This window comes from Rhinatrema bivittatum, chromosome 7 (assembly GCF_901001135.1).
Source record: "Rhinatrema bivittatum chromosome 7, aRhiBiv1.1, whole genome shotgun sequence".
In the NCBI taxonomy this organism is placed as follows: domain Eukaryota; kingdom Metazoa; phylum Chordata; class Amphibia; order Gymnophiona; family Rhinatrematidae; genus Rhinatrema; species Rhinatrema bivittatum.
This window is the reverse complement of record NC_042621.1, coordinates 90723528-90750141: the sequence shown is the minus strand read 5'-3', so window position 1 is coordinate 90750141 and position 26614 is coordinate 90723528. Positions and strand designations below refer to the sequence as shown.

The following is a 26614-nucleotide window of genomic DNA, read 5'->3' as shown; positions in this document are numbered from 1 at the left end:
TCTCCACGTTTATCTAAAGAGTCATATCTGGAACCTGTAAGAAGCACTGCTCCATAAGATGATTCATCTTATGTAACTTTCTTTCAGAAGATGTCACAAAATGTATCATTTTCTTTACAAAAACCCATTGAAGACTTTCCAGGATTACTAACATTTATAAACTCTCCCAACCAAACACTAGCTGTTCCAATTCATAAGATCCTATAAGACTTTCAGTAAAAAGTATGGAACACACCAATTTCTAACTTGCTTGTAGCCAGAAGATCAACTTAAAATATAAAGTCCAACATTGTCCAGCATATGTAAAGGTCCAGCTCCCTCATGACTCCTTAGTAGTAGCAGCAATAAAAAGAGCAAAGAAATAAAAAAAAAATATTTCACTGCTCCTCCAGGTAAAGAGCCAAAGTTTCTAGATAACATAGATGGTAAATGTTTGCATTTTTTAATGCTGCAAAATAGAATTTCAGCCCATTAGTTTCAGATGGTACAGTACATATATAATCTCACACAAAGATTAAGGAAGCGTCAGAAGATCTCTCCTGATATACAACAGAAAAGAATACTGCTTGTAAATGTTGTTGATATATGTTGTAAATATTGAATTAAATCTGTGTGCGATTCATTTGATGATACTTCAGTCATTGGCCCTAGCAATTGGAACAAAGAGGCTAGCATGGCATAAGGAATCAGAGAGGATGTACATGACAATGTACTTCTTGCTGTAAAGGTAACCTTTTTGGGGATAAAGGAAATAGGGAATATCATAAAATATCACTTCAGCATATTACAAGCCTTAATGGCATCCACAACTGAGCCTAATCCATATTATAAAATATACTAACCTCAATCTGCAAGAAAAAGTTCCAGAAAAAGATATCAGTATTACTCACTACAATGGTCATCTCTGCAGAAGTCTCAGTCTGAGCAGCCTCACCCCAGAGATAAAGCCCATCAAAAATCAAATCAACCTTCTCAGTTTTTGATTACGGCAGGCCCTCTAAAGGATCTTCTAGGAGGGGGAAGTCTTTGTCATTTTTATCACCAATGGGAGCTCAATATAGTTTAAAAGGGCTGACTTTCCAGACTTTACCTCAGACTCCGTCCATGTGCCAATAGTACTCAATTTCTGACCAATTCCAGTTATTAAAAAGCAAAGTGTAGTCCTTACTATAGCTCAAGAAATAGAACCATTTCCCATAAAGGGACAGGATTTTACTTGAGATATTTTCTGTCCCCAAGAAATTGGGAGAGTTGTGTCCTTTCCTAGATTTAAGAAAGCTAAACAAATTTTTGAAAATAGAAAAGTTCAAAATAAACTTGCTCAGTACAATTCTTCATCTAGAAATTATCTAGACTAGGGGGCATTCCATGAAGTTAGCAAGTAGCACATTTAAGACTAATCGGAGAAAATTCTTTTTCACTCAACGCACAATTAAGCTCTGGAATTTGTTGCCAGAGGATGTGGTTAGTGCAGTTAGTGTAGCTGGGTTCAAAAAAGGTTTGGATAAGATCTTGGAGGAGAAGTCCATTAACTGCTATTAATCAAGTTTACTTAGGGAATAGCCACTGCTATTAATTGCATCAGTAGCATGGGATCTTCTTGGTGTTTGGGTAATTGCCAGGTTCTTGTGGCCTGGTTTGGCCTCTGTTGGAAACAGGATGCTGGGCTTGATGGACCCCTGATCTGTCCCAGCTTGACAATTTCTTATGTTCTTATGTTCTTAACCATGTTGAACCTAAAGGATGCCTATACGCATATTCACATTAGTCATTGAAAATATCTCCGATTCTCAATAGCAGAATGCTACAGATGCAACATAATGTTGTTAATAAACTGATTCCATTGAGAACTATCCATCCACAATGGTCTAGCTTGGTCCTATGGTTTAGTCTCACTCTTGAAGTCACTGAGTGAATATTGCAATGCCATGAGTGCCACTGGTGGAAGTCTCAATCTCCACTTAATCTAGAAGTCTATAGAGCATGTCTGAATAATTATAGGGCACAAGTTGAATCAGCAGAAAGCTTTATTATTCAAAAAGAAATAAATACAAATTTATAAAAAAGAAAAATAATCCAGTCTGCTGGCAACAATGTACATGCATTATTTTTCACTGTGAAGCTACTAACTGATAATCATGCATCTCCACATGTGCTGCATAATACTATATTTGTGAGGAGATTATGGAATTTTTTAAATTAATAAAGTTGCAAAGCTCTGTAATAAATCTTCCTGGGAGTTGTTGATATTTGTTGGATCTTCTACAGCTGAGTGAAGATGTCATTCAAATTGTAGGAAAGAAAAATGGGTCATCATGCCCTTTTACATTTATGTGCAACTATTTTCTTAATGCACTACATTATGACATTAGTGGGGTTTTTGGCTAAAATTGTGAATTTCTCCTTTCAATATGGCTTTGTGCCTTCCGGTCTGAAGCAAGGATATATCAGACGTGTTCTAAAATAGTCATCTCTTGAACCTTCATTTTTGACAAACTGTCATCCCATATCATCATAACTATTTCTGTCCAAAGTTCTTGAGGCAGCCATATTAAATCAGTTTAACAATTTTCTAGAAGATCATACAATTTTGGATCAATAACAATTTGGTTTCCAAAATTAATTATGGAAACCTTGTTGTTATCCATTTTAGATACTATTTAGCGTGGGTTTGACAATGGCAATAGTTATGTCATGGTTCTTTTTTACATAACTGCTGCATTTGATAACCAGAACCATCAAATTCTGCTATCTTGTTTAAGTGATATGAGGGTATCTGGTTTTGTGCTAAGCTGGTTTGCCTCCTATTTATCTGGTGGTGGATGCCTGGAATGTCCTCCTACAAGGACATTCCAGGGACATACAAGGCGGTGAAGATGAGAACAGTTAATGAATTCAAAAGAGCATGGGACAAACACTGCGGATCCCTAAAGATTTAAAGAAAGGGATGGTATAACATTTCCGCACGGGGATAAACTGCATGGAGCAGTAGTTACTACCCTTAACAGAAAGCATGGGGGGAGTAATCTACACGGAGTGGCAGTTACAACCCTTAAAAGAATGCATGGTGGTAATCTGCATGGAGTGGCAGTTACGAACATAAGAAATTGCCATACTGGGTCAGACCAAGGGTCCATCAAGCCCAGCATCCTGTTTCCAACAGTGGCCAATCCAGGCTACAAGTACCTGGCATGTACCCAAAAACTAAGTATATCCCACGCTTCTGATGCTAGTAATAGCAGTGGCTATTTTCTAAGTCAACTTGGTTAATAGCAGGTAATGGACTTCTCCTCCAAGAACTTGTCCAACCTTTTTTAAACCCAGCTACACTAACTGCACTAACCATATCCCCTGGCAACAAATTCCAGAGTTTAATTGTGCATTGAGTGAAAAAGAATTTTCTCCGAATAGTTTTAAATGTGCTACATGCTAACTTCATGGAGTGCCCTCTAATCCTTCTGTCTGAAAGAGTAAATACCTGATTCACATTTACCTGATCTAGAGTGCACATGATTTTAAAGACCTCTATCATATCCCCTCTCAGCCGTCTCTTCTCCAAACTGAACAGCCCTAACCTCTTTAGTCTTTCCTCATAGGGGAGCAGTTCCATCCCCTTTATCATTTTGGTTGCCCTTCTCTGTACCTTCTCCATCGCAACTATATCTTTCTTAAGATGTGGAGATCAGAATAGGAGGCAAACATTTCTTGAGATGTGGTGATCAGAATAGGAGGCAAACATTATTCAAGGTACGGTCTCATCATGGAGCGATACAGAGGCATTATGACATCCTCTGTTTTATTCACCATTCCCTTCCTAATAATTCCGAACATCATTTGCTTTTTGACTGCCACAGCACACTGAGTCGATGATTTCAAAGTATTTATTTATTTATTTATTTAAACATTTTTATATACCGAGGAACGTTGAGAATATCACAATGACGCCTAGATCTCTTTTCTGGGCGGTGGCTCCTAATATGGAACCTAACATTGTGTAACTACAGCATGGGTTATTTTTTTCCTATATGCATCACTTTGCACTTAACCACTTTAAATTTCATCTGCTATTTGGATGCCCTATTTTCCAGTCTCACAAGGTCCTCCTGCAATTTATCACAATCCGTTTGTGATTTTACTATTCTGAATAATTTTCTATCATCTGCAAATTTGATTAGCTCACTCGTCGTATGCCTTTCCAGATCATTTATAAATATATTGAAAAGCACGGGCCTAGTACAGATCCTTGAGGCACTCCACTGTATACCCTTTTTCATTGATAAAATTGTCCATTTAATCCTACTCTCTGTTTCCTGTCTTTTAAACAGTTTGTAATCCATGAAAGGACATAGCCACCTATCCCATGACTTTTTACTTTTCTCAGAAGCCTCTCATGAGGAACTTTGTCAAATTCCTTCTGAAAATCCAAATACACAACTGTTGCGTTAGTCAGTCGCAGACAGGTGCGACCGCTCTGCCTCACCTCTCTGTTACCCTTCTCCTCCTCCTTCGGAAGGATGGCTGCCTCTGCTGCTGTTTGCCGAAACCCTCGGCATCTCCGAGCCAGCATGGGCGTCCCCGTCCGCCTTGCTTCTTCCTGGGGCGTGCGCACGCAAACTGCCCACGTTCTTGAACACGTCATGGCGGGAACCTCGGGGGCAGCCCCACCGCATGACATCAGTACCTCCGGGTATTTAAACCTCCGCTCCAATTCAATGAGTTAGCAAGGTTTTACTACTCTGACCGCTTCTAAGCTGCTCGCTTGGATTCCTCACTACCCTCCAGGGTATTACGCTGCCTACAGAAGCTCTGGGTACCCGCTCCTCGGGGGGCCTCTCGCTTCTACTCGCCCTCCGGGGTATTCTGCCTAACCATCAGGACACCCACTCGGGGGTCTTGTCTGCTTTATTCCAGGTACCCTTGGTGCTCCTAGGTACTCACTCCTTAAGGGCCTATCCTGCACCTCGGACCAAGGGTTCTTCTCTTCACTGCTACCCTGTGAGTACCACTTTGCTCCAAGCTCTTCCCGCTTCACCCTTCAGGTTCATGGCCTATCCCGCTCTGAATTGTACAGTCTGGGTAAACAAATAATTGTGGGGGTAGTTTGCTTATTGCAGAGGTTACTACCCTAAACCAATTAAGCCTGATACTTCACTTTGAATGCATATCCAGTGTTGCTCTCTGCTTCAATGGCAGGGGGAAATGTGGAAAAGAGGATTTACATTCAGACAACATCCAACAAGGCATTGATATGTGCAGTCTGGGTAAAGATGCATCGGGATAACTTGCTTGATGCGGTAGTTACTACCCTAAACCATTAAGCCTTATGCTTCACTTTTGATGCATCTCCAACATTACTCTCTGCATCAACGGCAGGGGGTGGCAGGAAATTCGAATCAAACAGTTACCAATACACTAACTTGTTTATTAGCTGTTTTACTGATTTAAAAAAAAACAAAAAACCCCACTATTTAAAAAACAAAACTACTAACTTCTGTTTATAAACACTATTTAAAAAACAAAACACAGTAATTCATATAGCCCAATAGTTTACTTCTCCCTAATACTTAAAAAAAAAAATTCCCAAGCAGAACTCTTTATTCCTTTGAGCCACCAGCAAAGTGATCCTCTCCTCTGTGCATTGTGTGTTACTGAGCTCTTCCCTTGCAATATATCTTGTACTTCTAAGGTAAATTAGTACAAAACAATCCTTTTGGAGATTTACACTACAGTTAGTTGTCCTGATTAACAAATGATGGTACCTAATCAAATCAATCACACAAGCTTAACACTTCAGTTAGTCAGCCTGAGTGACTCACTGCTGTCCTGATTAACAGATGTTGGTACCTAATCAAACCAATTCACACTACCTTAACACCTTTCCAAGGTGAGTAACTGAACTTTTCAACCTTTTTATGTAGGTATATACTGCTCCTTGCTGGGCAGACTAGATGGACTATTTGGCCTTTTTCTGCTGTCATCATTATCAGGTCTATCCTGTAAAGTGCGGCCGCGTTTACCCTGCTCCTAAGCCGCGTTTTACTCACTTTCCGGCCGCGTTATCCCTTCCTGCGATCCCGAATCCACTTTAACCTACTCCTACCGCGTCCTAAAATCCCCGGCCAACCCCTTCCGCACGCGGCATGGATATTGCATGCAAACGAGCGAATTAGCTATTCCCTAGCATCCCGTAACCCGCGCCCCGATTATCGCTATCTTTCCCTGCCGTTTTGTCGCGCGTTTAACCTGCTAACTTACCGCCTACCCTGACCCTGCGGTAGAGGCAGGGGTAAGGGTAGGTGGCAAGCTTTTCTCCAGCCCTCGCTCACCTGCCCCGGCCGCGATCTTGGGTGCCGGTCTCCTGGGCAGCCCCAGTCCTCTCCCTCCTCTCGAAGCAAAAAAAAAGCGAAAAAACCAAAAGCAAAAAGTAAGTCGCTTCGCCGCTGTCACTTCTCCCCTCCTCCCGGAGCAGGGCGCGAAAAGCAGCCTTGCTCCAGGAGGAGGGGAAACTGACAGCGGCGAAGCAAAAAAAAAAAAAAAAAGCGAAAAAAACCAAAAGCAAAAAGTAACTCGCTTCGCGGCGAAGCATCCCCGATTGGACTTCTCCTGCCTAAACTTACTTTTTTTGCAGCCGTCTGGTCCATCTGAAGAAGGTATTTTCCCCTCCCCGGGGAAGATGGATGCCAGCACGGGGGAAAGCGGCCCCTGTGCATTCAATTGGCTGCTCAAGACGTGACGTCACGACGTTTGGCGTCACGGCATGTGACGTCACGTCTTGAGCAGCCAATTGAATGCACAGGGGCCGCTTTCCCCCGTGCTGGCATCCATCTTCCCCGGGAGGCAGAGGGGAGCCACGATACCTTCTTCAGATGGCCGGACGGCTGCAAAAAAAGTAAGTTTGCTGTCAGTCTCCCCTCCTCCCGGAGCAAGGCTGCTTTTCGCGCCCTGCTTTGGGAGGAGGGATGGGGGGATTGGCAGTCCAGACTTCCTGGTATCTGTCATTTCAAATGACATTTGAAATGACAGATACCAGCGTGGCGTGAAGCGCTAGGCCCGCGCACCCAGGATACTGTATAGGCGCTCTATCCAGTAAAATGGGTTGCGCGGGCCTAAGGCTTCACGGGCCCTTCTTAGACGCGGTTTACATTTACATAAAATTAGTGTTCAGGATCGAGCGGTAGGTGAGCTGCACTGTGCGTGCGGCAACCGCGGGTGCCGCAGGCACTAACGCAGCTCTTCCTACCGCTCGGTACTGGATATACCTGTATATTACTATGTTGAGTCTAGCAAGTCAGAGTTGGTCCCACAGTATCATGGCAGCAGATTACCTCTGAAATCCCTCAAATTGCTCTCAACTGTATTATTTAACGTCTATATGTCTCCCTTATACAAACTTCTGTCAGATCTGAGTGTCAATTATAAGTTGTATGCTGATAACATCCATTTTTTGTGCCCTTACCATGGTCTGCAGTCATCTATCTTGTCTCAATTTGCTTATCAGCAATTAAATAATGGTTATATTCCAACAAATTAACACTTAATGTTAGCAAGGCTGAGTTAATTATCTTGAGTCATTTCCCATTCCAGGATACCCCTTTGGTCTTTACTTTCAAAAGTTGCTCTATACTATTTGTTTTACAGGTGTCATCCTGGATTCTAATTTAGCTATGCACCCTTATATCAAGACTATAGTTAAGGCTGCCTTCTATAACGTGTGGATACTTCGCAGATTAAAACCTTTGCTGAATCCCTGCAACTTTCTCACAGTACTTCATGCATTTATTCTCACTGGCCTTAATTATTGGTCTCCCAGTATCTGACCTTTGAGCACTGTAAATAGTACAAAGCTCTGCAGCACACATTCTAATAGGCTCCAACATGAGAGAACATATTACCCACATACTCTGCTCCCTCCATTGGCTATTAATCCAATGGAGGATTAAATATAAAATGGCAGCGTTAATTTAGAAGCTTCTGAGTAACAGTTCACCACTGAGTCAGTGCTTTGCTGCACATTTATAAATCATCGGCTCATGCATCCTTTCCTTAATCTGCTAATTCTGTTATCTAAAAGCATACAAATCAAAATGCATTAAAGTAAATTGAATTAAGAATACAAAAAACTCAGAAAGTCTTTATTGCATAAGTCTTCATACCCCTGACTCAGCACTTGATAGAAACCCCTTTTTACAGCAATGATGATCATGAATTGTTTAAGAGAAATGCCGACCAACTTGGCACAGTAGGATGGTGTAGCATTTTCCCATTCTTCTTTGCAGAAGAGCTCAAGCTCTTTCAAGTTGGCTGGGGATCATATGTTGACTGCATGTGCAGATTTTCTGTTGGATTCAGGTCTGGGCATTAACTGATTTACTTGAGGACATTCCTTTCTTCTTGTTGAATCACTCCTTTGTTGCTTTTGCTTTGTGTTTAGGATCAATATCTTGCTGAAAGGTAAATCTCCTCATTTCCAAGTCTCTGGTAGACTAGAACAAGTTCTCCACCAGAATCTATCCGTACTTTACACCATCCATCTTTCCTTTGATTTTCACGAACTTCCATGGCCCTGCTGTTGAAAAGCATCCTCACAACGTAATGCTGCCAACCATCAAGCTTTACCGTTGGGATAGTATTAGGGTGATGTGCAGCATTTGTTTTACGCCACACATCACTTAGCAGTCAGACCAAAAAGTTCCACTTTGGTCATATTGGACCACAAAACATTCTTCCATATGTGTGCAGTGTACCGTAAGTGTTTCTTTGCAGACATTGTGTGGCACATCATATGACTTTTCTTTAGCAGTGGCTTCCTTCTTGTCATCTTCCCATTTAGGCCATGTTTGTGAAGTAATCTTGAAACTGGTGAACAATCAACATTTTCCCCAGTCTCGGCCAGAGACCTGTAATTCTTTAAAAGTAATTTTAGGCCTCTCAGTGACCTACCACAGCAGTTTCCTTAATCTATGGCTATTGATTTTGGACAGATGGCTCGATGGTGGCAGTGTCTTAGTGATTCATCGTGTTTACACTTTTCACTGATGGACTTGACAGTGCATCAAAGGATATTCAAGCGTATTGAAATTCTTATAGCCTTACTCAAATCTGTACCTTTAAATAACATTATCCCAGAGTTTTCACCAGCTTCTTGTTTGGTATGTTTTGACCTTTGCTTCAGTTTCTCTTCATACAAAAGAAACAGCTTGATTCTTCATCCAGGAGTATTCATATCGGCTCAGCTACTGTGATTGGACATAATTGGACTCAATTTAACTTACCATGGACTTTAAGGCAATTTTTTTGAACTGGAGCTAATTTGGGTTTCATGTGACAAATGGTTTGAAGAAATATGCAGTTTTTTTGTTTTTTTATACAGTAATTACTTTTGAAATGGTTTAAATTGTTCTTTCTTGATAAAAGCATAAAGAGGTGAAATAGATTAGTGAAACAAAAAAACTCCTATTTTAAGGCATTTTGATATGTATTTTTTTTTAGTTAGAATGTGAAAAATGTACAAGTGTGTGAAGACTTTTACAAGGCATTGTAATAATGTGATGCCCTCACAAGATTCTAATAAGGATTGGAATAGCTGTGACCTGACTTATAAAAGTTGGTATGGCTAGCTAGATAAAGATCTTTCAAAAACTTTATGCAGTGATATTTGTTAGGAATAAACTGTTCGAATGGAAGACATCCTAAAGACATCCTAAAAACATCCTAAAGACATCCTAAAGACATCCTAAAAAAACTCAAACCCCTCCTCCACACACACGATTTCCGCACAGTCATACAGACCACTATGCTCACAAAACTAGATTATTGTAACTCCCTGCTTCTTGGACTCCCTGCCACCACCATCAAACCCCTTCAGATCCTACAAAATTCCATGGCGAGAATCATAACTAGTACGCGTAAAAGGGACCACATCACCCCTATCCTAAAGGACCTACATTGGCTGCCCATTTCTTTCCGCTCACAATACAAAACCCTCACCATCCTTCACAACTCCCTACATAAACATAATCACACCTGGCTCGATGAAATGCCCCGTTTCCGCGCCTCTGACCGCCCCACAAGAACAACCCAGACAAGCACCCTCCACACCCCGTCCCTCAAATCAGCTCATTCAACTCACACCAGAGGAAGAGCTTTCTCCGTCGCTGGCCCCACCCTCTGGAACTCCCTCCCCACCTTCCTACGACAAGAGTCATCCCTCCACATTTTCAAGAAAGGAGTCAAGACATGGCTCTTCCGACAGGCCTACCCCGAAACTAACCAAACTTAACTTCTCCTCCCAACTCCACCCGCCCGACCTCTCACTCCTGCCACCACACCTTTCAGTTCCCCCTGCCCTGTCATCCTCCTTTCGCCCAACCCACCCCCATCCCCTCTCCCCACCCTAGCCACCCTTGGATCCCTGGGCCACCCGGCCTCCACCTTCTCCCCCTGTACTCCTCTCTCCCTCTACACCCTCAGTTTCCCATTAATTAAGTTATATCCTAGTGAATACCGCCGCCCAATCAATATGGCCGGTTTTCCAATTCTTCCGTAGTACTTCTTAAGTTAACAGTACCTGTACATATTCCTACTGTACATAGTCTCCCTCTTTTCTATTTTATCTTTGTTTTCTATTTCATCTAAATATGCCTTCTCCCCTCCCTCCCTACGACCCTCCTCCCCCCTTTTTGTTATTGCTCCATTTTGGTTCTTTTTGTATTCTGATTTTTGTTTCTGCTATCTTTGTTATTTTGTTATATTATTATTTTGTTATATTGTTTTATATTGTTTTATTGTATTTCCCGCCTGAGTTCTTTGTAAACCGGCATGATGTGTTTCACGAATGTCGGTAAATAAAAGTTAATAAATAAATAAATGAATAAATAAATAAATCTTAATGATGTAGTTTGTTTGCAACTGAATTTTCTAAACAAAGCTTGCTAAAACTGTGTTCAACTGTTTTTTTTCTGTAACTTTTTTAGGCAGTGGTGGATGCCAGACACTGGAGGTGCAAATATTCCAGCTCTGAATGACCTTCTGTCCGTCTGGGGCATGGCCTTTAGTGATGGACTATATGAAGGAGATTTTACCATGGCAAATCATGACAGTAAGTTCTCTAACAAGCAACCTTCTAACATTATCCCTCCAATGCTTGTCTGATTTGTTATGAAGGCTGTCAGATCTCATGAAGGTGTGTTTTCTTTATAAATTGATTAATGCCTCTCTAACTGAAAGTGTATTGCCTTTTATGTTGAAGCAAGCCTCTGTTCAAACAATTTTCTAGAAACTGCCCTTGAACCCAACTGTCCCCACCCATTATCATCCCATCTCACTGTTACCATTTTTGGCTAAGCTTATCGAGCAGGGGCAAGCATCTCCAATCCTAGAGTACCACAAACAGGTCTGGTTTTCAGGATATTTACAGTGAATATGCATGAGATATAATTGCATGTACTGACTCCATCGTATGCAAATATATATCATACATATTCTCTACGAATGTCCTTAAAACCTGTCCTGTGTGTGACACTCCAGAAACTGATTTGTCTGTCCCTGCAGAAATTAGTTCTGAAGCAACTAAAAGATTTTTTAGATACTCTCCATATCTTGAACCGGTTTCAATTTGGATTTCATCCCTTCCATAGAAGACATTGCTACTTTCAAGCTTGGATGTTTTCCATTGCAGTTTTGATGTTGGAACTGTGTACATTTTAGTGTGCCTTGATATCTTCTCTGTGTTTGATACCTTAGATCATGCAACTTTGCTGTCCTGTTTAAGCAACTTTTTATCTCTGCTGCTATTTTAAAATTGTTTACCTGATGAAATATGTACAATGAGTAGTAGTTGGTGCCTCCTCTTCCTTTTTTCATGAGCACTTGAGGTCTCCCAGGGCTCGGCCCTGTCGGCCATGCTTTTTAACATTTGTAGTTCTTTTTGTAAGGTATTGGGTAACCTCGATGCAAGGTATTGTCTTTGTGCTGACGGAATCCAGTTTTTCATTTGTGCCCACATTTTCTGAAGTCTTTGCAAATGTGTCCAGCTATCTATTTTCCATCAGATCCTGCCTAATTGATAATAAGCTGGCCTTAAACATTGGTAAAACAAATATCATGGATTTTGCTAATATACTTATTCCTCATCATTCATTCAGACCATTCCAGATGTATGGGTTATGCCCACCGACTAGCAGATGGAGACAGGGAATAATAGGCTCGCTGACATCACCCTTTATATACATCTTCAGCCTGCCCGCATTCTCTGTCTAGCAGATAAAACAGTGTACATCCTGTGCTCTGTTCTAAGGCCTGATTAGGCTGATCAAGAGGAGATTCGGGGGTAGCTCCAGAGATGAAACATTTGCCTCTCTCTTCCGATACTCCTCCCTCCTTTGCCTGGGCAACCAAATTCAAGTGTTTGCAGCATGCTTTCAATATGGGACAGAGTTGAGTCCCAGGATCCACTCCTAGGGTGATGGACAACAAGATGGCAGAAGATGATATAGTTTTGGAGTCTGAGAATTCCCTTGATAAATTTAGGAGGGTCTCAAGATGTTTCTAGTGAGGGGAAGTTAGAAGAAGGCGAATTTCCTCCTGAAAGGGAGGATGGTTCCTCTGTATTATATCGGTTCCATTAAGAAGAGCTGGCATCCTTGATTTCTTATTTCTTGTATGCTGGATATAGCGGAGGACAAGGAGGGAAGAGACTACCGTTTCTGCAGAGACCCCGATTATGGTCAGTATAAGAGAGCATTCCATATTCTTTCCTTTACATAAAGCGATGAAGGATTTGAATGATATGGGATGGGTATCTCCAGAGGCAAATTCTAGGGGGGGTGGGGGGCAAGCGCTGGCTAAACTGTATCCTTTGATACCTCTAAAGAGATAAGCTGAGATTTCCCAAGGTAGAAACATTAGCCAGTGGATTGCAACCTTTTTTCTGTCGGGACACACCTGATAGATGGCTCTCACATGTGACACACACTGAACACATGACAGTCTCAAGGCTAAATGTAAATGTTCATTTTGCATCCACAGGCTCCTCCCCCCCCCCCCCCCCCCCCCCAGCCCTGACCCTCAACAATGGGTGTAAAGCAGAACTAGATCGTTCCCCATACAACTCACCATACAAAAAAGATTTTCTGGTGTTATCTCAATAACAGCAACACATACTCCCTCTATCAGGTTTAATAGCCCTGCTTCTAAAAAGACAGCAGTTCACAGTCAATGCAAGCCCTATTGAGAAAACACAACAAATAAGATGAGGTATTTTACTAGCCATGCTAGTTAAATACCTCACCTCGGTCACACACACAGAACTGATCTTCACCAAGTACGAAAGACCACAAATTACAAGACCACTCTGCATGCAGTACAAAACTGGAGAAATGGAAACAGAAATATAGCACCTAACATTGTACCAGGATCTGCAATAATGCACACAAACTAATCCGCACAAAGTTACACCTGCCTTATGGCATGCACTCAAATGGTAACAACCCCACCTATAAAAAAGCAGCACCACAAATATTAAAGTAGGCCCTAAACACCAATACATCTCCAATTAGGAAAACAGAAAAAGCCAAGCTGTTATAGATTTCCACACAGAAATAATTGTAAACTAATACATGTTTCAAAACAGCTGATGAACAGAATAACATCTAACAATTAAAAACAGCATCTCTTAAAAATTATTTAAAATTCTCCAAACACTAATAAAATATTTCAAAACAGCAGACACATCACATAATAATCAGTAATTAAAACGGCAGTCAATCAAGAAAAATGAACTTAAAAAGCCACCTTTACTTACCCTCTCCAGCAGCTCTCCTACTCCTTTCCCTTGCAGGCCAGTAGCATACAACAAAAGCAGCAATAGCTGCTGAAGCTGTCTTTACGTTCCTCTTCCTTAGGCACCACAACCAATCTCTGTCTCTCTCTGACACACACACACCAGTCACACCCTCAGGACCAGTTTCTTTTCTCACACACCAATCATCTCCCCAACCAGTCTGTCTCTCTCATACATATATACATCACCTCTCTGACCAGTCTCTTTCTCTCTTACTTACACACAGACTTTCAATCGCACACATGTTCTCTCTATCTCACAGGATCTCAATCAATCACATGCTCTCTCAATCTCACACCAAGCTCTCAATCACACACATGCTTTCTCTCACTTACAGGCTCTCAATCACACATAGGCACTCTCTCTCTCTCTCTCTTACTTATACACTGGCTGGCTGTCTCTCGCTCCCACTCCCTTCCTCCCACGGAGCACAAATGATAGCTGCAGCAACCTCCTCCAACCCCCACGGCCCAGGAAAGAAGAATCCCATTGACCGTGTGGGCTAATGCTGCTTGTCTACCTTGCTGATCGCCGGCTGCTTCAAGTTTTGCTCCAGATCTGTGCTGCTGCTTGGGGCTGATGCTGCCGCTACTGCCACTATCTTTGAATGCAGCATGGCCTTTTCTTCCCATGTGCCCTGCTACTCATCACTTCCTCTTCTGGGCTGTGGGGGCAGGAAGACGAAAAGGCCATGGTTCAGTTGCTGGCTTCAACGAACACTGCTGCCATTCCCTTCCAGCCGGGTTTGAATGTTCTGATAGTTCGGGCGGCAACAGCAGCAGTGGAAGAATGTCTGCCTCTCACTCAGTGGAGGAAGAGGAGAGAAGGGCAATGAGAGACTAAGTAGCACGCGACACTCATGCCTGTTTGGCAACACACTAGTGTGTCTCAAAACACTGGTTGAGACTCACTGCACTAGTCTGTTCTGTGACTAAATGAACTATGATACTAATAGAAGGTGAATCAACACTTAAGGATGCTCAAGATAGGAGGATTGAGTCTTTATTAAAGCAGGCCTATAAGGCTGTTTGCATGGCTTTTCAGATGGCAGCTTGCAGCTATATAGTGGCCCAATCGGGCTTGCATTTGGTGCAGTGGGTGCAGGAGGAATTGTGGATAAATCCCTTCAGCTGCCATATCTGGTGGATGCTTCTTTTGATTTAATGCAGACATTGGCTTGAGGAATGGCATCTATAGTTGCTGTTCAGCAGCATCTTTGGTTGCACATTTTGTCAGCGGATTCTATTTACAAGTCCAATTTGAATAAGCTGCAATTCAGGGAGTAGATATTGTTTGATGAAGATCTGGAGAAATTGGTTAAGGTCTGGGAGGAATTCCAAGGTGCCCAGACTGCTAGAGGATAGATTTAAGAGTTCTTGTCTCTTTCATCCTAGAAATAGGTTTCAGGTTTTGAGGAAATATATTTTATTTATTTATTTATTTATTTAAGGTTTTTATATACCGGCATTCATGATAAAATCACATCATGCTGGTTTACATTAAAACAGTGGTGCATAGAAAGAAAAAACCAACTGGAACTGTAGTGCGGAAGAAGGCAGTTACAAAAAACAGGGATGCTTAAACTGGGAGAGGAAGGAAAAAGAAAAAGTTAATAGCATTTTAAATATTTACAACGAACAGTTAAATGAGCTGGTTGTGTTATAGAACTTGAAGTTGAAGGACATTAGCTGGAGTCCGGGAAAGCTTGTTTGAAGAACCAAGTCTTAAGTCTCTTCCTGAAGGTTGGGAGGCAGGGTTCCTATCTTAGGTCTGGGGGGATGGAATTCCATAAAGGGGGACCGGCGGTAGAGAGGGCCCGATCTCTCAAGGTAATATGTCTAGTGGCTTTGGTTGGAGGAACCTGGAGTGAACCTCTATATGCGTCACTGGTAGGTCTTGAAGAATTGTGTAAGAGGAGAGGAATTTGCAGGTCGATAGAAGTATGTTGATGAATGATTTTGTAGATAACTGAGATGGATTTGTAGAGAATTCTGAAGTGCACTGGCAGCCAATGAAGGCTTTTTAGGATAGGGGAGATGTGATCTCTTCTTCTGGTGTTTGTTAATATTCGTGCTGCCGCATTTTGTACCATCTGAAGCGGTTTGGTATAGGAGGAAGGGAGACCTAGTATATATATAGGCAGGGATGGTCCTCAAATTACCAGAGGATCCACTCCTTTGGTAGGTATAGGTCCTTTTCTCTTCCAAGCAAAGAGGTAAAGATGGATCCTCGGGTCATCTGTCAAGGTTTTATCAGAGGTGGTCCCAGATTACTTGAGGTCAGTGGGTCTTGGAAGTCATTCAAGATGGTTACTCTCTGGAGTCCTCCTCCTCAGTTTCAGATGCTTTGGTGTTTTCCCCTGTCCCTCTATGGTGAAGCGGGAATTGGTAAAAGTGACATTCACGTGCCTCCTCGAGTTCCAGTACAACCATTGCATTGAGGACTGGGGCATTATTTGATTTACTTTGTGGTCCTCATACTGGACTTGAAGCATATCAGTAAGCTCCTGCAGGTGACTCATTTCTGAATGGAGATCTTGAGGTTGGTCATTCTAACAGCAAAGTGAATTTCTGATAGAGGCTTACCTTCGTATCCCAATAAGAAGAGAGTATCAGAGGTTCCTTTGTTTTAAAATGCTGGGGGAGAAGTACTAGTTTCAGGCTCTTCTTTAGGGTTGGTTTTGGCTCCTCATATATATATATATATTTTTTTTTTTATTTTTTTTAAGGAGTTGGTAGTTATGGCTGTGGCCTTATGGAAAAAAGGAATTCTGATTCACTCCTATGTGGGCGACTTGCTGGTAAGGGCAAAGTTAGAGAAGGAAAACAAGCTGGTCACCAAGAGAGTAATTCAGTTGTTGCAGGAATTGGGATTGATAGTCAACTTTTCCAAAAGCAATCTGATACCTTCTCAGTCTTTGGAATATCTAGGGCCTTTTTTCAATACGAAGAAAAGTTGTGTTCATTTAACAGCTTAAATTCTCAAGCTACACCAGCAAGTTCAGTCTTTACTATCAACCAGGCTTTCCACTGTGTGGAGTTATCTGCAGCTTCTCAGTTCTATGTCACTGACCTTACATCTAGTGCCTTGGGTGAGAACTCATATTAGGCCCCTGCAGAGAACCTTATTATCCAGATGGAATCCCCAGTCTCAGGATTACTTCATTCTGTTACCAGTACCAATAATGATCATGTACAAGTTTTGCAGAGGTGGATGCAATTTGACCACCTGACCTTAGGTGTGAACCTAGAGCCCCCTGTCTGGATGATGGTGATAACAAATGTGAGTCTGTCAGGATGAGGAGCTCATTGTCTAGGTCAAGGTTGTTTACAGACAAGGGCCATTGATTCATTTTGGCTCAAGATTGAGAGGTCATGCAGTCAGGATAATGTCCAACAATGCCATGGTAGTGGTGGATGTAGAGCATCAAGATGGTATCAGGAGTCTTCAGGTAGGAGAGGAAGCGGAGCTGCTGCTCAGATGGGGAGAGAAAAATCTGAAGATAATCTCAGCATTACACCTTGTAAGAATAGAAAACATGCAAGTAGATTTCCCCAGTCATCGCCTGGTGGATCCAGGAGGCATTCGCACAGATCATGGACAGGTGAAGCCGCCTTCTTATGGATCTGATGGCAGCTTCCAAAAACGTGAAATTGTGCATGTTTTTCAGTCATAGAAAAGAGTTGTTCGAACAGTCTGGGCATTCTGGTTCAGTCTTGGCTGCTGGACAGGTTCTGTACATTTTTCCTCTGTGACCCCTGGTCAGAGGGATGCTTCAATGGATCTCAAACCATCCAAGTCTGGTAATTCTAATAGCTTCGCACTGGCTAAGACATCCTTGTTAAGCAGATCTCATATGGCTGGTTCATGGACTTCAGTTGTAATTTCCTCAACACAAGAAAATCGTGTCTCAAGGTCCACTTCTACACCAAGATCTGGATTAGTTTTGTCTTGCAGCTTGGCCCTTGAGACAAAAAAAGGGTTATACACAGTACGTGGTTAATACTCTTTTGAAGGTCAGGAAGGTCTTCCACTTCCTTAGCCTATGTGCATGCTGAAAGAGATATTGAGCAATGGTGTGTTGATAGGTGCTTGACTCCTAGAGAGGCCTTGGTGCCCATGGTTCTTGAATTTCTGCAGAAAGGTCTGTGAAACTGCTTAGTGCTTAATTCCTTGAAGTCCAGGTAACTGCTATTGCATACTAAATGGAAAGCCTTTGTCTTCTTATCTGGATGTGTCACATTTTCTTAGGGAGATGAAATATATTAGGTTCCTAATGTCGCTTCCTTTCCCTCTTGGGATCTTAATTTGGTATTGACTTTATCAGGTGCACAGTTTGACCTATCCAAGGCATCGATTAGGTTGCTTGCCTTGAAGGCAGTGTTTTCTTGTATCTATTTGCTTTGCCAGTAAAAATTCAGAGATGCAGGTGTTTTCTTGCAGGGGACCTTTTTTGGAGATCTCTAAGGAGATGGGTAAAATTTGTACGATACCCTCCTGTCTTCCAAAAGTGGTGTAATCTTTTCATGTGTATCAGGTATGTTTTTACGGTCATTGTTAGGCATTCAAAAGGCAATAATTACAGCTCTCTTCATAGCTTGGATGTGAGAAGGATATTGTTGAGAGACTTTATGATCACTAATGCCTTCAGGAAATTGGATCATCTTGGTTTTGTTCTGTGATCTTCAGAAGGGTAAAGTGACTAGTAAAGCCTTTCTAGCACGTTGGATTAAGGAAGTCATTCAGGCAGCATATGTGAATAGTGGTAAACCTTTAACCCTGTCTGGTCAGGGCTCGTTTGAATAGGGCTCAGGTGGCTACTTGGGCACAGCTTAGGTCTGTATCTCTTCTGGATATTTGCAAAACAGCGATTTGTCATCTTTGCATACTTTTTCAAAGCATTATGGATGTGGGGGCTCGACAGGAAGTTTCCTTTGCTGCTGAATTGCTAAGAGTGGGTTTGGTAGGGGCCTACTCTATTCAGAAGTAGCTTGGGTACATCCCATGTGACTGGACTGGTCTGACTGGATGATGAAGAAGGTGAAATTAGTTCTTTCCTGATAATTTCCTTTCCTTGAATCCAGTCAGACCAGTCCAGGACCCTCCTTTTTCTGCCAAACCTTTGGTTGTGTTCTGTTCTTGACATGCGAAGAAATGATATACGTGAGAATTTCTGCAAGTGCAGGTGAGTGTTCTTGTATGCTTGTAATTCTTGTTTTCAATTTACTGATCCATTCTTGGGGTTAGTTGGGTTTTGGAAGCTTATTGATTAAGAAAAAAAAAAAGTATGGATGTTAAATGTTTTGCTATACAATATGGGTCTTAAATTTCCAGTTATCTTATTACAGGTAATACTGGCAGGCTGAGGTTGGCACATATATATATATATATATATATATGTGCCAACTATTATTCTTTGCCTCCATCAACTGGTCAGTGGGCATAATCTATGCATCTGGACTGCTCTGACTGGACTCTAGGAAAGAAAATTATCAGGTAAGAAACCATTCTTTTTATTTTGAGGATTATCAGGCACCAGTTTTTCAGCAGATACATAATTTAGTGTTATTTTTGATACTTCCCTTTTGCTGTGCACATGTTGAAATGTTAAGAATGTTTGGTTTTTTTTTGTTTTGTTTTAATTATATTACCTTCGTAGATTAAAGCCTTTTCTTTTCCTTTGAAGATTTTCCATCAATTTTCCAGGTGCTGATTCTTACCTCTTTAGATTATTCTATTTCGATATATCTAGGCTTACCTCTAACTATCATTAGGGCATTCCAAATTGTTCAGAATGCAAACGTTAGGGTTTTAACTGGAGCTAAACTTAGTAATCACATTTCTCCCATCCTGACTTCTCTTCATTGGCTGCCCATTCAAATGGGCATCAAATTCAAAGTCTTAACCCTAATCCATAAGGCCTTGAATTTGGGATAGTGCTTTGCTGAAAATCTATTGGCATCCATGTTCATTGTGGTCCTCAGGTAAGAACTTACTGGCTGTTCCCTCTGTGAGATTAACTCACTTTTCTGAGACTCATGTCTGTATGATGGTGATGACAGATATGAGTCTGTCAGGATGAGGAGCTCATTGTCTAGGTCAAGGTTGGTCAGGGCTGCTAGGCGCTGATGGAGTAAAAATGGTCCACTAATTGTTTACAGACCCAGGGTCATTGATTCATTTTGGCTCAAGATTGAAAGGTCATGCAGTCAGGAAAATGTCCAAGAATACCATGGCAATAGTGTATGAAGAGCATCAAGATGGTACCAGGAGTCTTCAGATAGGAAAGGAAGTGGAGCTGCTACTCCAATGGGCAGAGAAAAATCTGAAGATAATCTCAGCGTTACACATTGTGGGAGTAGAAAACCTTCACTATAGCAAGCATCTTTCTCTGGAACGTGGTACCTGAGAATTTAAGAACTGAGATCTGATAACTTTTAGAAAACATTTGAACATTTTTTTATTCATTCAGGCTTTCAAGGCAGCAAGGTTGAGCTCACAGAGCTGAATATTTGATGGTATGCAGTTTTCTGTTGCCACTGTTTTACTGTGATCATGTACTATCTGTCCCGTATTAATGGCATTTTATTGTAAGAAGCATTAATTTAATGACACCTCAGTAGTGTTTTTTTTGTTGATATTATTTGTCTTGACTGGTTATTGATTTATGAATGTTTTAATTGTAATGCACATAGAACCTTTGATATAGCGCAGGGGTCGGGAACCTTTTTGGCTGAGAGAGCCATGAACGCCACATATTTTAAAATGTAATTCCATGAGAACCATACTAACTACAACCCCCCACCCTCCTGACTCCCCCAAGACCTACCAAATTAATTTACTACAACCCCCTACTCTCCTGACGCCCCCAAGACCTGCCAAATTAATTTACTACAAACCCCCATCCTCCTAACCCCCCCCCCCCCAAGACCTGCCAAAAGTCCCTGGTGATCCAGCGGGGGTCCAGGACTCGCAGTCAAATCTTTAATAAAAAAGTAAAAATCTAACAAACCCCCCCACCCTCCTGACGCCCCCCAAGACCTCCAAAATTAATTTACTACAACCTCCCACCCTCCTGACCCCCCCCCCCCCAAAGACCTGCCAAAAGTCCCTGGTGGTCCAGCAGGGGTCTGGGAACGATCTCCTGGACTTGGGTTGTCGGCTGCCAGTAGTCAAAATGGCGCCGACGGCCCTTTGCCCTCACTATGTCACTGGGGTCGACCAATGGCGGTGGTAGCCCCTGTGACATAGTAAGGGCAAAGGGCGGTCGGCGCCATTTTGACTACTGGCAGCCGACAGCCCAAGTCCAGGAGATCGCTCCCAGACTGCTCCTGGACACCCGCTGGACCACCAGGGACTTTTGGCAAGTCTTGGGGGGGTCAGGAGGGTGGGGGTTGTAGTAAATTAATTTTGGAGGTCTTGGGGCGTCAGGAGGGTGGGGGATTTTGTTAGATTTTTACTTTTTTATTAAAGATTTGTCTGCGAGCCAGATGCAGCCATCAAAAGAGCCATATCTGGCTCCCGAGCCATAGGTTCCTGACCCCTGATATAGTGGATGATAAATATCTAAATAAATAAAATAAACGCTAGCTACCCATAAGGATGATGATGTCTTGAAAAGGCATTCTAACTCTGCACATATTTTATTTTTCACAGTGTACTATGCATCAGGTTGCAGCATAGCAAAGTTCCCAGAAGATGGCACAGTAATTGTACACACACTTAAGGACCAAGGTATAAGGCTTAAAAACATAGTCGTCTTCATTAATCATTTGTCTGTTGAATTCCTGAGACTTTCCCAAATTAGAATTTCTATATATTTATTTATCTACTTATTTATTTAATTCAAATATTTTTATATTCCCCCACCTCTATGAAATGTTCAGGGGGAGGAGGGTGTTACATTATATATCTTAAAAGCATTTGGCTGTACATTTTTATGAATATTACTGTAAATGAATACCTTAGGAGGCTGTACTTTTGGAAATAAAATGTATTAAAAATCATTCCTTCATTAAATATTTTTTCCTATAAGTATTTTTACTATGCTCTTTTTCATTTTATTTCAATAGAAGTGAGGTAGTGGACAGCTGGTTTATGATATAATATAGCATGTATGCAGTTCTATATATGGTATTGCACTGATATCACTATACAGTAGGAATTGTATGCATGCAATAATATCTAAAGCTAAGTTCCCATTATAAAGTAAAAATTTGGTTATCTTTTTTAAAGCAATTTTTTTTTTTTTTTAAAGCCCAGCCTTCTCTGGTAATTTACTTTTTTTTTAAATTTTCGTTTCATAACATGTACACAATTCAGCATTTAGCTCCAAAACAACAAAACATCCCTGGAAATAGAATAATCCCATTGCATAGTACATGACAAGTCCTTATTAGTGGGAAACAGGTAAGAACAAAGAAAAATAAAAAGTACCTTAAATGGGGCAGTTTTCAAAGGGTTTAGGCTCTTAACTTTTATTTTATTTATTTATTTATTTTTAAGCTTTTATATACTGAAGTTTAGCTAGAGGCCTTCACGCCGGTTTAACTTTTGTGGCTAGGCTCCTATATTGACCCCTTTAAAAATGTATTAGGGCAGTGTACATACATTTATGCTCCTAGTTTTCAATAAGCTTCTAAATTTTGGGGTCCTAGAAAGTGGGTGGCTATTGGATGGAGTTAAGCACAGAGAAATAGGTGCTTGGCACTGATTTTCAGCACTAAGCACCAAGTTTAGGAGCCTAAATGAATAGCAGCCCTAAATTACACTTGTGTAAGAGACTTAAGGCCATGCTGTTACACAAGTGTATAAAAGAGAGTGATTTTGTAAATGTCTGTAGTCTTGAGAATCTGTTTATCAAGATGTAATATTTTGTTATTTTATATATATTTTGTTGGACTCTACAGTGAACAGATTGTTCTGGAATATACAGAAAATAACATAAATAAAAATACATTATAATTTTCTGCTGAAAGATTCCTAAGTTCAGCTGAAAATAGGTGACTGATTTAGGGACCTAAATTTAGGTGCTCAACTTTTTTTTTTGACTACTGTCCTCCAAGATTTCAAAATAACACACAGGCCAGAAATTTCAACTAATATGAACCCCCCCCCCCACCACCCATCCTATAAACCTTGGCATTGAAAAGGAAAATAATTAACCACATTCTTATCTATCAAAGCCTCCAAATGAGAAGGGTTACCTAAAATGAACTCGTTCGCTTGATAACATACAATATATTTGCACAGGATCTTTTTTGAAAAAAAAAAAAAAATTAGCTCCCCAAATGCAGTAATCCTTGTTTTATCTGGAAATAAATTCTCCTTCTAAATTGAATCAATCGGGCTGCATCCGGGATCACCTGCACTTTTTGACCACGAAAGAAAACTTCTTTATAATTGAAATATTATTTAAACATCAAATCTGAACTAAAGGAGATCAACCACAAGGACCTAATTGGAATATCATCCTGAGAAGTCTCCAAAAAAGTGGATACATCTAAACTATTGGCGGTAATAGGGGCGGTTTTATAATGAGGCAGGGTGAGGAAGCCGCCTGAGGCGGCAAGATTTTGAGGCGGCAAAAGTACCCCCCAAACCTCCCTGCCATGCCTGCTCACCCTGGGGCAGATTTTATAAATCTGCGCACACGCGTACTTTTGTTCGCGCACCAGGCGCGAACGAGAGTACGCGGGATTTCAATAGATACGCACATCCATTAAAATCCGGGGTCGGCGCGCGCAAGGCTGCCCAAAATGCACAGCCTGCCTCCGTTCCCTCCGAGGCCGCTCCGAAATCGGAGCGGCCTCAGAGGGAACTTTCCTTCGCCCTTCCCCTACCTAACACCCCCCCCACCTCTATCACGAAAGTTACGCCTGCCGGGCCGGCTGCTGCGCTCCGGGGGCTGGTCCGGAGACCATGGCCACGCCCCCGGAATGCCCCCCAGGCCGAAACCATGCCCCGCGGCGCCGCCCCGGATGATGCGCTGAACGCGTCACGCCCCTCCCCCCCCCAGGAAAGCCCCGGGACTTACGCGCGTCCTGGGGCTTTGTGCGCCGCGCGCAGGGGGTGTTTGGGCCAGGTTTTCGGGGGGTACACGCATATCTTACGCGCGTACCCCTTTGAAAATCTGGCCCCCCTGTATTCATAGCCAGCTTTTGGGGTGTTTGACCCTGGCGATTACATGCCATGACTTAGGGGTGCTGCGGCCAATGCAATGTAATGGTGTTTTTTAGTCCCCTCTCCAACAAGTGCCTTCTTTTCTTTGATCTCTTGCATACCGCCAGTTCATTGGCTGATCTCATCAGTAGTCTGCAGCCAGCAGCCTATCACATTCGGGCGTGCCTCTGCCTGACAATATATGCCCCTCCTCCTGCCTGAATCCACTAGCCCGGAAAAGGGAGCGCACAGTGCATTGGAGCGAGATCACCCGATTTTGCTATTTGCGTCATTGGAGTAAGCTGTTGGGTGTCCTACTGCTGGTACATCCCCACCCCTCGATGGTAAAATGGCTGCATGAAACCATTAAAAAAAAAAAAGTCACAGCTGAGGCTGGGGTAATCGCATTTGGTCGCAGCAGCCCCGTGCTTGTGGAGCCGCTGCAACCAACATCAGCCCCGCAGCAGGTTTTTTTCTGCAGCAGGCACATCCTCTCCTCTGAAACTCTCTTTCATACTGTTAAATTTTTTCCATGTGGCGGTAGCAATAGTGGCAGTGGTCCCCTCCATGGGTCTGCTCCCATTGCTCTTGGTGCTCCCCTCCCATCTCTGTGACAGCGGAAATTATTCTCACTGCATTTTCTCAACACCTGCCCTGCTTTGGCCAGCGGGAGTAGGGGAAGCTCTATAATGATGCAGGCGGCCACTTCAGGCGGCAAGATTTCGAGGTGGCAAATTTTACAGTAATTTTACAAAATCTATAGTTCTGCTGTAAAGTAATATTTTTGTTATGGTTTGTGGGTATGTGGACCTTTGGCCCAAGATGAGAGTTGTTACCACCTGTGGGGAGGAGCCCCCAGGTCCACATCGTCGGGAGGCGAGGTCAGGCACAGCAGGGAGCTCTGGGTGAGACTGTGGAGAGGTCCCGAGGAGCCAGGAGGCATTCCCACAATAGGTAGACAGGCTGGAGATAATACCTGGGCAGAGATCCCCGGGGGGGGGAAGGTGCTAGGCAGGCCGCAGAGCAGGAGGCGCGAGACTGGCCGTGCAGGAGGTATTCTGGAGAGGCAACCCCGAGGGTCGGAGCAGTGCAGTGAAGGAGGTGCTGATGCAATGATGTAGGCCAACCCCGCGGAGCAGGGAAGCCAGAGTCAGGTCTCCAATGATGACATATGCTAGACCCCGAGGAGCGGGAAGCACTGACAGTCTAGCACGGGAGCACTGCCCTGAGGAGCGGGGAAGCGCTGACAGTCTCTTGTATAGCACGAAGACACATCCCCGAGGAGCGGGGAAGCACCGAGGTAGAACTCCCGAGTGGTAAAGTTGTTCCAGGGGCAGGGAGCCTTGCAGGGTAAGACTTCAGGAGGCGCAGGGCCAGCCCGAGGAGAGGGGGAGCCCAGGAGACCAAGTCCCCGTAGAATGCGCACACTGGCCCCCGAGGAGCGGGTACCAGAGTCCAAAGTCCAAGGAGTCCGATAGTGTAGCCACAGGATCATGGAGGCGGGAGCTTGTAGAGATGTACAGAACTCGTTGCCAAATTGGCTTGCTGGGGGCGAAGGTGGAGCTTAAGTACATTGATCCGATGACATCATCAATCAGGGACGCCCCGAGGTTCCTGCCGAAGAGGCTTCAAAGGAGGGCCTGGTGGCGCGTGCACATGCCTAGGAAGGCCTGGAGTTGACGTGGGTGGCGGTGGCGGCATCTTGGCTGCCACGAGGAACCATGAGGAACGTGGCAGTGGAGACTAGCCTGTGCCGCGAACAGACCCGGGGAGGGCAGGAGAACGGTGCAGGATGTAAGTAGACGCAGTCGCAGCCAATCAGCAGCCAACGGTCATAACAAATTTTTACTAAGATTTTCTGTACAAACATTATTTTGTTACTTTTATTATTTAAAAAAGCAATAGTAGCTAGAATCCTCAATGTATCAACAGGTCTCCTCCTTGTCTCTGGTGCTTTCTTGTTTGTTCTTATTCTTAGGTTCCCTTTTTGTCCTAATATATTTTTGATTATTGGAATAGCAAAGCTGAACCTCTGTATTGTAGCCACATCTTGTACTTTGTAGCCAGCTGAGTTAGACTATTTGTGCTGTACTCATACTGTGTATGTACTAGTGTGGTGCCTGCATGGAGTTCAGATTATCATAACCATAGAACTATCCTGTATCATAATGGTGGTGTAATGGAAGTGGACCCTTGTGCTGTGGCGTGGTTGGCGCAGCCCAGGAGGTGAATCTACTAGGCCCACGCCGACAACTGGCAGACATGCTCTGGGCTGGGACAGAGCTGGGGCTTCACCTGTACCAGCCCCGTTCCCCGCAGGTTGAGCCTTTGCGTTCCAGGGGCTGGCAGGGCTTAAGAAATGGTCCCAGAGAGCAGAGGCAAAGAAGAGAGTCCAAGGTCAAGCTGAGGTCTGAGCAGGCAGCAGTCAGAGAATCACCGGCTACAAGCCAAGGGTTGGGGCAGGCAGTGAGAAGAACATAGTCTGGATCCAAAGCAATGGGCAGTGGCAGGCAGCAGGCAAGAGAGTAGTCCTGGTTGAAAGCAATGGGCAGTGGCAGGCAGTAGGCAAGAGAATGCTATTTTTTTGTACCCTTTCCCTGATCTGTGCCTCAA

General features: G+C 42.9%; 1 protein-coding gene across 1 annotated transcript in view; it reads left to right on the top strand.

Moving 5' to 3' along the window:
- The window catches only part of MBTPS1 (membrane bound transcription factor peptidase, site 1), a 297566-nt gene that overhangs the window by 235092 nt on the left and 35860 nt on the right, over positions 1-26614 (top strand). The window contains exons 17-18 of the mRNA XM_029608668.1: positions 10974-11098; positions 21497-21574. Coding sequence (XP_029464528.1) covers positions 10974-11098; positions 21497-21574 — 203 coding nt within the window. The remainder of the gene's footprint in view (positions 1-10973; positions 11099-21496; positions 21575-26614) is intronic.